Source organism: Salvelinus sp. IW2-2015, linkage group LG37, assembly GCF_002910315.2.
Source record: "Salvelinus sp. IW2-2015 linkage group LG37, ASM291031v2, whole genome shotgun sequence".
NCBI classification, from domain to species: Eukaryota; Metazoa; Chordata; class Actinopteri; order Salmoniformes; family Salmonidae; genus Salvelinus; species Salvelinus sp. IW2-2015.
The window spans coordinates 1,841,483-1,853,480 of record NC_036876.1 but is presented as its reverse complement, the minus strand read 5'-3'; the positions used below and the strand labels follow the sequence as shown (position 1 = coordinate 1,853,480).

At 39.5% G+C, this 11,998-nt stretch overlaps 1 protein-coding gene across 2 annotated transcripts in view; it reads right to left on the bottom strand.

The window, feature by feature from the left end:
• Positions 1 to 677: 677 nt before the first annotated feature.
• The window catches only part of LOC111960038 (apolipoprotein L2-like), a 19,046-nt gene continuing 7,725 nt past the window's right edge, over positions 678 to 11,998 (bottom strand). For both annotated transcript variants that reach the window (XM_023981912.2, XM_023981913.2), the window contains 2 exons: positions 2,793 to 2,899; positions 678 to 2,288 (listed from right to left, as the gene is read on the bottom strand). In XM_023981912.2, coding sequence (XP_023837680.1) covers positions 1,483 to 2,288; positions 2,793 to 2,859 — 873 coding nt within the window. In that variant the 5' untranslated portion in view covers positions 2,860 to 2,899 and the 3' untranslated portion in view covers positions 678 to 1,482. The remainder of the gene's footprint in view (positions 2,289 to 2,792; positions 2,900 to 11,998) is intronic.

Here is an 11,998-nt window from a genome sequence, read left to right as displayed (position 1 = left end):
AATTGGCTCATTCATCCCCCTCCTCTCCCCTGTAACTATTCCCCAGGTCGTTGCTGTAAATGAGAACGTGTTCTCAGTCAATTTACCTGGTAAAATAACGGTAAAAAAAAAAAAATAATAATAATAATAATAAATATCATCGTAAAGTATGTTTTTTCAATATAGTTTTATTAGATTATTGAATTTTTTTCGGGACGTTAGGCGTGTTGCGTTGTCTGTGTTTGTTGACGTTGGAGAGCTTTGCGCCACTTGGCCAGTGTGCTTGCTAATTCAAGAGGGAAAAACGATGTTCTAWATCCAAACAACGACTGTTCTGGACAAAGGACCCCTTGTACAACATTCTGATGGAAGATCACCAAAAGTAGGACCCATTTTGTGATGCTATTTCATATATCTGTCGAACTGTGTACTAGTAGTTTTGCGCCCAGGTTTTGGCCACTCTCTCGCTATAACATAAGCCTTATGTCGTAATGAAGATATTTTTAGAATTCTAACACTGCGATTGCATTAAGAACTAGTGTATCTATAATTTCCTATACAACATGTATTTTTGTTCATGTTTATGAATAGCTATTTGGTCAGAATAGGTGAGAGTCTAATAGAAATATCCGCACATTCTGGGAAAAAGATGCTACGTTAGCATAATGGATAACCACTGATTTCAGCTCTAAATTTTCGAACAAAACATAAGTGTTTGTATAACCTGATGTTATAGGACTGTCATCTGAGGAAGGTTTATGAAGGTTAGTGAAAATTAATATATTTTGCTGGTTTATTCGCTAACGCTAACGTGCCTATTGCTATCGCTAACGTGCCTTGATGAATGAATGCGGTTGTGTGGTAGGCTATTGTATTAAGRTAATATAATGCTATATTGTGTTTTCGCTGTAAAACACTTAAAAAATCGGAAATATTGGCTGGATTCACAAGATGTTTGTCTTTAATTTGCTGTACACCATCGATTTTTCAGAAATGTTTTATGATGAGTATTTAGGTATTTCACGTTGGTCTCTATAATTACTCTGGCTGCTTCGGTGCTATTTCTGACGGTAGCTGTGATGGTAGCAGCAATGTAAAACTGATTTATACCTCAAATATGCACATTTTTCGAACAAAACATAGATTTATTGTGTAACATGTTATAGGACTGTCATCTAATGACGTTGTTTCTTGGTTAGTTTGGTTGGTTCTTGGTTAGTTTGGTTGGTTTCGTGCATGTTACCTGTGCTGTGAAAAATGTCTGTCCTTTTTTGTATTTGGTGGTGAGTTAACATAAATATATGTGGTGTTTTTGCTGTAAAACATTTTAAAAATCAGACATGTTGACTGGATTCACAAGATGTGTATCTTTCATTTGCTGTATTGGACTTGTTAATGTGTGAAAGTTAAATATTTCTAATAAATATTTTTTGAATTTCGCGCTCTGCCTTTTCAGTGGAATGTGGGAGGAGTTCCGCAAGCGGAATGCCGGGGCTGTAAAGGTTAATCAAATTTGTTTCTAAGAATTTCTTTCTTTGCCGTTGTAAACATGTTTAGAGTCTGCTCATACTGTTCAGCCATGTCCCTGATTCTCTGAATAAACCTCACTGTGTCTGACTGAATTTGGTTTCCATTTTCCATTGCATCAAGTTCCTTGAAGTCTATGACAATAGAGATTATGTCAATAACTAGGAGTAGGCCAGAGAGCACCCCTGTCAATGCTGCTGCTGAACGGAGATATTTAGCAGATGAGGGACTTAGTTTGGAAATATTTGCAAATTTAGCAAAAGAGACAAAGTCATCTAAACAACTCAGATTAGCTGCTATTTTATACAATCCAATCCCTGTCACAACTGTATCATTGACCATTGCAATTAATTCTTCACATTTCCAGTTGATTTTCCTCCAGCTTTCCTCAATTGGTTTGACTTTTTCCAGAAAATGTTTCTGAATGTTCTGAATGTTCTGTCGGTCACTTCGTTGACTCACTATACTGGTGATGTTAGAAGCAGCGCCAGTAATCCCACCAGTTACACCTATCCCCATACCCACCCCGGCAACAACCATGGAGGTGCCCAAAGTGAATGGAGCCAGGGCAAGGCCTACTAAAGTAGTGATCCCTCCAGTCGCCCCAATAATACCCCCTACCAGACTACCTCTAGTAGTGGCACGGTGCCAATTCTCATAGCTGTCAGCTATCTGATGAAGCTCTTTCACTTTTGCCTGAAGGTCCATCAAACTTTCATCAAGGAGGTGTCTGAATACTTCAACACTTTCCTTTAATTCCTTTTTCACTTTTTTCAATCTCACTGAAAAACAGAGTGTTTATTTAGACAGTGATCCATGAAAGGAATACAAAAGACCTGCCATATCCCATTTAGGTAATAAAAAAAATCACTTTGCTAATTGCTATGTAAACACATGAGTTTTGACAACATAAAGACAATTCCCTTACGCAAAATAATAAATCATATGTGAATCATGGATTAAATATAATTTWCTTTGGTCATTCCTGTACACATCAAATAATTCAGTACCATACAACGYKCACAKAACTAATGGGTTGCACCTAATGTTGATTATGGGTAGAAAAGATCAGTTGAACAATGRMTTAATCATAAATTAAACCTGCAAATTGTTTAATTATCATGCAAATAATACTGGATTACACAAATTATTATTTTAGTATTCTTTGAATGTGGTTTAAGAATAGTCCTAGACATTATTTAAGTGATGTCCACAGAAATTTCCCCGCGATAATATAATGTTGTATTGGGCTAACAGGTAAAACTGCTCCATAAAATCGTACTCACTCTCAGGTGGTGATTCCATACTGTCGTCACTTGAACCACTCTCATGGGCTGACTGGTTATTTTCCATGCTTTTATGGATTTGGGGGGAGCAGATGACTTCAATCCAACTGGAGAAAGAGACAAAGAACAGTGTTAAAATATTAATCTATTATCTCAGTCATATTTTCAGTGTTTTAGCATGTGTAGATAGTTGAGAAAATAGGATCTGAGCATGTGCTATAAATAAACATTCATTTATTTGATYAAGAAAACMGCTTCTGTCATCTCTTAACCACCTAGAATGGCCCTGCTGAAATCAAATTAGCATAATAAAATAATCCCCCCAAAAATCTGTCCGTTTAAGACAGAGATATCCTTTTGCATTGGATGCATCTCAATCTACCACATCTGCRGAWGTCACACTTCCTCATSTGAGGTGAAAGGTGGCAGAGCTAGAACGGAGTTTATTAAACCATGAGACATCCTAAATATCAGTCTTCTCATAAAATAATCTGCAGCACCRGAACAAGCGTCATGGGACTCGTCTGAAGTCGATACGATCTGCCAACTTCTGTCTGTAGCGTCTGAACAGTTTGGGCTACACACTAATATGTACATGTCTGTTGTTTTGCTCTAGGARGCCCACAGGCCTCACAAGACTCGTCTGAAGGCCCCCTGGTACCAGTTTGAAAAATGATGGAAGTATATATGAAGGCAATTTAGTGCTAAAAATAAGGGATCAKATACGTCAAAAACAATAAGAAATCCTGATCTTATATRTTTTAGATGTAGGACAGACATTTCAGAACAAACTTGCTTTAGATTTTTTMMGGGACCATCTGTTGTTCCATGTAGTGAATCTGTTATTCAATGRGTTTGTATGGGCTAATAGGCCAAATTARATTTTTCAATCTTTAAAAAAAAWATATATACTTRAAGGGGTCTTGAAATTCTAAATCAAATAGCTAAATGATCTTAGTATGACCTTCTTAAAACTTTTCCATATGTTAGTTTAGGCAGGGCTTAGACTGTAGAGGGTTAGGAAAGCTTGCTTAGGCAGCAACATCTGGGGCCTGCATGGAGACAAAACCAGTTTGGTCCCAATTGAAAACCACATTTACAGTCTACTTCTTGCCCATATAGGTTACACTACACACCCACCCTATAACCAGATAGGGTCCCTCAATAAGACCAACGTGAACCCACATAAAGACCAACATGGCAACCACATGTGGGGCCAAAGTGGATACTGAGGACAACATTTTYTGGGTTCCTGTTGGGTTGCTCTCATTGGGCCCTTGGAACAGTCATTCATTAACCCATATGGGCCCCACACGGAAATGTTGGTTGCATAAGCTCTCAGTCATATTCTGGAGAGAGGCTGTATAAGCAGATGGAACACAAGGATGGATCATCAGACAGGAGGATGTAGTGGACTGAAGTGTTACCAAAATGTAGCTACAGTGCCTTCAGAAAGTATTCACACGCTTCYCTTTTCCACATTCTYTGTTACAAAATGGGGTTCAAATGGATTTGTCATTTTTGGTCAACAATCTACAAAAATTACTCTGCAATATTAYAGTGGAAGAAATCTAACATTTATTTTAAAAAATAAAGAAAAAAGTAAGAAACTAATATATCTTGATTAGATAATTATTCACCCCTGAGACAATACATGTTAGAAACACCTTTGGCAGCAATTACAGCTGTGAGTATGTTTGGGGGAAGTCTAAGATTTGCACATCTGGGTTGTACAATATTTGCCCATGATTCTTTAAGAAAATGTCAAGAACAATCAAGTTGGTTGTTGATCATTGATAGAAATACATCCTCAATTCTTGCCATAGATTTTCCAGATGATTTAAGTCAACACTGTAACTAGGCCTCTCAGGAACATTCAATGTCATCTTGGTAAACACCAGTGTAGATTTGGCCTTGTGTTTTAGGCTATTGTCCTGCTGAAAGGTAAATGTCTCCCAGTGTCTGTTGGAAAGAAGACAGAACCAGGTTTCCCTCTAGGATTTTGCCTGTGCTCAGCTGTATTCCACTTATGTTTATCCTACACAGCTCCCTAGTCCTTGCCAATGACAAGCATACCCATAACATGAAGCATCCACCACCATGCTTGAAAATATGAAGAGTGGTACTCAGTGGTACCCACACATATAATGCTTTGAATTTAGGACAATTTTTTTTTTGCAGGATTACTTAAGTGCCTTGTTGCAAACAGCATTCATGTATTGGAATATTTTTATTCTGTACAGGCTTCCTCCTTTTCACTGTCATTTACATTAATATTTTGGAGTAACTACGATGTTGTTGATCCATCCTCAGTTCAAATCAAATCAAGTTTATTTTATATAGTCCTTCGTACCTCAGCTAATATCTCGAAGTGCTGTACAGAAACCCAGCCTAGAACCCCAAACAGCAAGCAATGCAGGTGTAGAAGCACGGTGGCTAGGAAAAACTCCCTAGAAAGGCCAAAACCTAGGAAGAAACCTAGAGAGGAAACAGGCTATGAGGGGTGGCCAGTCTTCTTCTGGCTGTGCCGGGAAGAGTTCTCAGATCACAACCATTATACTCTCCAACGTTTTCAATGTTTTAAAGTCCCCGAGCAGATTAGTTCCTCTCTGCCTGTATCTTTGTAGTGATTGGGTGTATTGATAAACCATTCAAAGCCTAATTAATAACTTCACCATGCTCAAAGGGATATTCTGCTTTTTTTATCTAACAATTCTTTGCAAGGCATTGAAAAACCTCCCTGGTCTTTGTGGTTGAATCTGTGCTTAAAATGCACTACTGATTCAGGGACCTTACAGATAATTGTATGTGTGGGGTACAGCAATGGGTTAGTTATTCAAAAATCATGTTAACCACTTTTACTGAACACAGAATAAGTCCATGCAACTCATATGACTTTTTCAGCAAATGTTTACTCCTGAACTTATTTTGGCTTGAAATAACAAAGGGGTTGAATACTTATTGACTCAAGATATTTCAGCTTTTCATTTGTTTTATTTACCAAATTACACTTTGAAATGATGGGGTATTGTATGTAGATCAGTGAGACAAAATCTCAATTGAATCCATTTTAAATGCAGGCTGTAACACAACAAAATATGGAAAACGTAAAGGGGTGTGAATACTTTCTGAAGGCACTGCATTTATAGTATATTTGAAATGTGTATGTGCATTTCATTTATAGATATTTATAATGTTTTTATATTAATCAATATGTATGGGAAGTGAAAGGCAAGGCAGTTTTGAATTATTGCCTACAGGTGCAGTCGAATCATTTCAACTAAACTGTTTTTACTATTCTGGTAAAAACTTGCCCAAGCAAAGAAATGTAGGATTAGTTAATTGTAGGATTGAGCTTCCATCAACCTACATAGCCACACTGCACCTGTTGTTAAAGTCAAATAACTAGATGAACTTATATCACACTGCACATCACCACCAGTTGAAAGTATCATGGTTTTCACTATAAAAGATGTATGCCTCTTCAGGACGATATAATATAGATCACCTGTCTTAGTGTTACTGCTTTTAGTTGAACATTTACTTGTTATATCCATCACGTTGACTCAAACAGTGACATGATCAGGATGAAATGCAATACTTCCTTCACCATTGTTTATCTTCTGTGGAGAAGGGTTCAGTGGTTAAATATTAACATTCTAGGTCGGCCTCACGCCTGTCAATCTGAAAGTAAAAGTCACTTGATCAGGGTGAAATGCAAGAGACTTTTTATTTGTTTTCAAAGTGCAGTCAAATATATGTTTAGGCACATACAGTTGAAGTCGGAAGTTTACATACACTTAGGTTGGAGTCATTAAAACTCGTTTTTCAACCACCCCAAAATTTCTTGTTAACAAACTATAGTTTTGTCAAGTTGGTTAGGACATCTGCTTTGTGCATGACACAAGTATTTTTTCCAACAATTGTTTACAGACAGATTATTTCACTTATAATTCACTGTATCACAATTCTAGTGGGTCAGAAGTTTACATAAACTAAGTTGACTGTGCCATTAAACAGCTTGGAAAATTCCAGAAAATTATATCATGGCTTTCGAAGCTTCTGATTGCCTAATTGACATCACTTGAGTCAATTGGAGGTGTACCTGTGGATGTATTTCAAGGCCTACCTTCAAACTCAGTGCCTCTTTGCTTGACATCATGGGAAAATCAAAAGAAATTAGCCAAGACCTCCGAAAAAAAATTGTAGACCTCCACAAGTCTGGTTCATCCTTGGGAGCAATTTCCAAACGCCTGAAGGTATCACGTTCATCTGTACAAACAATAGTACGCAAGCATAAACACCATGGGACCACACAGCCGTCATACCNGACCTTGTGAAGATGCTGGAGGTAACAGGTACAAATGTATCTATATCCACAGTAAAACTAGTCCTATACCGACATAAATTAAGCAAGGAAGAAGCCACTGCTCCAAAACCACCATAAAAAAGCAGGACTACGGTTTGCAACTGCACATGGGGACACAGATCGTACTTTTTGGAGAAATGTCCTCTGGTCTGATGAAACAAAAATAGAACTGTTTGGCCATAATGACCATCGTTATGTTTGGATGAAAAAGGGGGAGAACACCATCCCAACCATGAAGAACGGGGGTGGCAGCATCATGTTGTGGGTGTGCTATGCTGCAGGAGGGACTGGTGCACTTCACCAAATAGATGAGGTAGGAAAATTATGTGGATATATTGAAGCAACATCCGAAGACATCAGTCAGGAAGATAAACCTTGGTCGCAAATGGGTCTTCCAAATGGACAATGACCCAAAGCATACTTCCAAAGTTGTAGCAAAATGTTTTAAGGACAACAAAGTCAACGCATTGGGGTGGCCATCACAAAGACCTGACCTCAATCCTATAGACAATTTGTGGGCAGACCTGAAAAAGTGTGTGCGATCAAGGAGGCCTTCAAACCTAACTCAGTTACACCAGCTCTGCCAGGAGGAATAGGCCAAAAGTCACCCAACTTATTGTGGGAAGCTTGTGGAAGGCTACCCAAAACATTTGACCCAAGTTAAACAATTTAAAAGGCAATGCTACCAAATATTAATTGAGTGTATTAACTTCTTCTGACCCACTGGAAATGTGATGAAATAAATTAATCATTCTCTCTACTATTATTCGGACATTTCACATTCTTAAAATAAAGTGGTGCTCCTAACTGACCTAAGACAAGGAATTTTTACTTGGATTAAATGTCAGGAATTGTGAAAAGCTGAGTTTAAATGTATTTGGCTAAGGTGTATGTACACTACCGACTTCAACTGTACATGATAATGTCAGTATTTGTACAGATATTATATATTTTTTAGATGTGAGAAGAATTGTTTGCCTCTTGAGTGGCGCAGCGGTCTAAGGCACTGCATCCCAGTACAGAGCTGGGTTCGTTCCCAAGCTATATCACAACCGGCCGTGATCGGGAGTCCCATAGGGCGGTGCACAATTGGCCCAGAGTCATCTGGGTTAGGGGAGGGTTTGGCCGGGGTGCCTTTACAAGTAGGCCATCATTGTAAAGAAGAATTTGTTCTTAACTGACTTGCCTAGTTAAATAAAGGTTAAATAAAAAAAATAATTACAAAAAAATAATGATATTAAAACAATTGTGGGAAAGGTGCATAAAAACATTGGCACTCAATCTCTCAAGAATTCAGTTATGGTCCTGACTCAGTCCAAGTAACCCCGTTCTGCTACAACCCACACTTACCCCTCAAACTGCAGTACAGTTTATTACTACAGTAATAAGTGGGCACGCTATAATTGGTTGCGGTGTATCAGGTTCAAAGTCCTGTTAGGGTGTACAATGTAAAGCATTCTGAAAAGATGATTACAGCCATATTGTCAGCAGTCAAGACACAGCATCAAATATCAACAAACTGCATCTAAGAACAATTGTCCAGACAGGCAGACAAACATGGATAACCTTTATTCAAAACAGGGTTCCATTGAGAAATTATACTTCAAATTATTATCAGTACAACTTCACATCCTCAGTATTCGATCTTCAATCATTCATTGTGCATTCCATGGGGAATTCTCCACCAATAACTGCACACTTCAGCTTTAGGGAGGTACAGTAAGGAGAACTGGAGGCCAAGTGTTATGTTAGTTACAATCTGCTATATTTACTGCTGTTCAAAGGTCATTTCAATGAATGATATACACCGTTGATTCTTGAGGAATATAACTTGCCTCCTTATACTAACCCAAAATATAATAATGAATCTCACATCAGATTTGTTGCAAGGAGTGGCTTGAAACAATGTATGACTAGAAAGGGAGCCAAGAGGATCTGACGCATTCTGAAGTGCGCTCAGTAAGGATCTGTGAGGGAAAGGAAGCTTTAACTGTTGAGCAAGCACACCATTAACACCAAACATAGGGACAGTATCGAACGTGTGCATATTTCTCCGTGGGCGACTACGGATTACCAATCACACTAGATATGTCAACTCTTCTCAAATAGTTACAATAGGTATCCGTATTTAATTTTTCACTGTCCTGAGGCACAGATGTGTGATGCAATAATATACTGCACTCAACAATAATTGTAGTACCAACAGCAGGCCATAAACACGCAGAACAGTCGCTGAGTGGTAAGGGACAGGTGCCCTCACAAGATCGCCTAGTTATACAATGGCCATTAAATGAAGGCGTTCTGCAGAATAGCGCTGCACAGAGGGTAGGCAAGAGATATACAGCCAAAGATCCCTTATCTTCACTCACCGAAACTGTACACAGAATCCAAGCAGTACGAATCACCACAAGAGAGCGCAGGGTAAAGTACACCACTTCTCTACGGATCACAAAGATTACTTTGTTAGGGTGTAAATACCGGCATCAAACTCAGCTTTTTTCCCCCACATTGACATCAAGGTTGCAATGCGTTGGACTGCTTCCTTCACCAAACAACCACGGCGGTCAAACGTAACAACCTGAGATAGCCACACGAGCAGAGATGAACGTACAGTCACACCGATCTCTGCACATAAACACCACAGAGAGTAGATCAGTTAACTTAATCATCCAACTGAAAACAAACGTTGAATCAAGAGGTGACGAGTATCCCTGGCAATCTGCAAGGAGCAAAATAAATCCTAGTAGCTACATGCACCTATAAGCACCTACTAGGAGCACAAGTTATCTAACCTAAATACTAGCTAGGTGATAACCCCTATTATTTCCTAGCCATCAGTAAACGGACCACATACGATGCTACGGGTCAACACACAGAGGTTGAATTTGAGATTAACCACGGAGAACCATATTTTTCTTTTGCCTAGTCAATACATGCACAGGATCATCATATCACCAAATACCCTAAGCAGATGTTACTAATAATTTACAGCATCCACAGAGAAAAAACACGATTAACCACATGTAACATACATGTAGTAATCCAAACACCACAGAGACGAAAATGTTAAGCCCCTAGGCGCCAAATTAGGTACTAGTTAAAATAACTCCGACCTAAACACCCCAGAGGTGGACTCCGGAAAGCAGAGAGCAAGTAGTTTTGTCAAAGTGTGAAAGGCCTTCGCACCTCTTGGCAACACTACTAGACGTAAGGAGACAGAGAGGATCGAGAATTACACAATGTAGAGGAAAAACAGAACCTATCGAGGAGAACAACACCAAGCGGCTCGCCTTCAGCCGTAAACATGGGTGGAAACTTCGCAGTACATTACTGTTTATCTTGCCTAAGGTAAGATCTAATCGCATAAATCTCACACACAGCCACGAGATCGACTCAGTAAGCCCAGAGGGTGGGGAACTTGGGTCGATCAGAGATAAGTAAAAATACTGTAATCGTAGCATCCACAATACACACCTTCAAACGCAGGCGGGACAGACGCTCACTCATTTCGACGTCCAAAGTATCTAGGTCTCACAATGTGAACCGAATCACACATACGAAACGCATAGTGTGCGGCTCCACAGAGGGACAGTACACCAATAACTGTAGTACCCCATAACACACCAAGAGGGACATATTCACCAAATACTGTAGTACCCCATAAACCACAGAGGGACAGTACCACCAAATACTGTAGTACCCCTAACACGGCAGATGGACAGTACACCAAATACTGTAGTACCCATAACACCACAGAGGGACCGTACCACCAAATACTGTAGTACCCCATAACAGCACAGTGGGACAATACAATCCCATAACACTACAGAGGGACAATATCACCAAATACTGTAGTATCCCATAACACCACAGAGGGACAGTACCACTAAATACTGTAGTACCCCATAACACCACATAGGGACAGTACACCAAATACTGTAGTACCCCATAACACCACAGAGGACAATATCATCAAATACTGTAGTACCCATAACCCACAGAGGACAGTACCATCCCATAACACCATAGAGGCAACAATACTGTAGTACCCCATAACACCACATAGGGACAGTACCACCAAATACTGAGTACCCCTAACACCACAGAGGGACATATATCATCAAATACTGTAGTACCCCATAACACCATTGAGGGACAGCCCATCCCATAACACCACAGAGGGACAATATCACCAATACTATAGTACCCATAACACCACAGACAGACAGTACCACCAAATACTGTAGTACCCATAACACCACAGAGGGACAGTACCAAATCCCATAACACCACAGAGAGACAGTACATCCCATAACACCATAGATGGACAGTACACCAAATACTGTAGTCCCCATAACACCACAGGAGGACAGTATCACCAAATACTGTAGTACCCCATAACACCACAGTGGGACCATATCATCCATAACACCACAGAGGGACAATACACCAATACTGTAGTATCCCATAACACCACAGAGGGACAGTACCACCAAATACTGTAGTACCCATAACACCACAGAGGGACAGTACCACAAATACTGTAGTACCCCATAACACCACAGAGGGACAGTACCACCCATAACACCATAGAGGGTACACAAGTACCATCCCATAACACCATAGATGGACATTACCCTCCCAAATATGTAGTACCCATGAAACACACAGAGTGACAGTCAAATACTGTAGTACCCATACACCACAAGAGGGACAGTCAATAAACTGTAGTACCCACTAACTCCATTGAGGGACAGCACCATCCCATAACACTATAGAGGGACAGATATCACCAACTACTGTAGTAACTCATAACAACCACCACAGACAGACAGTA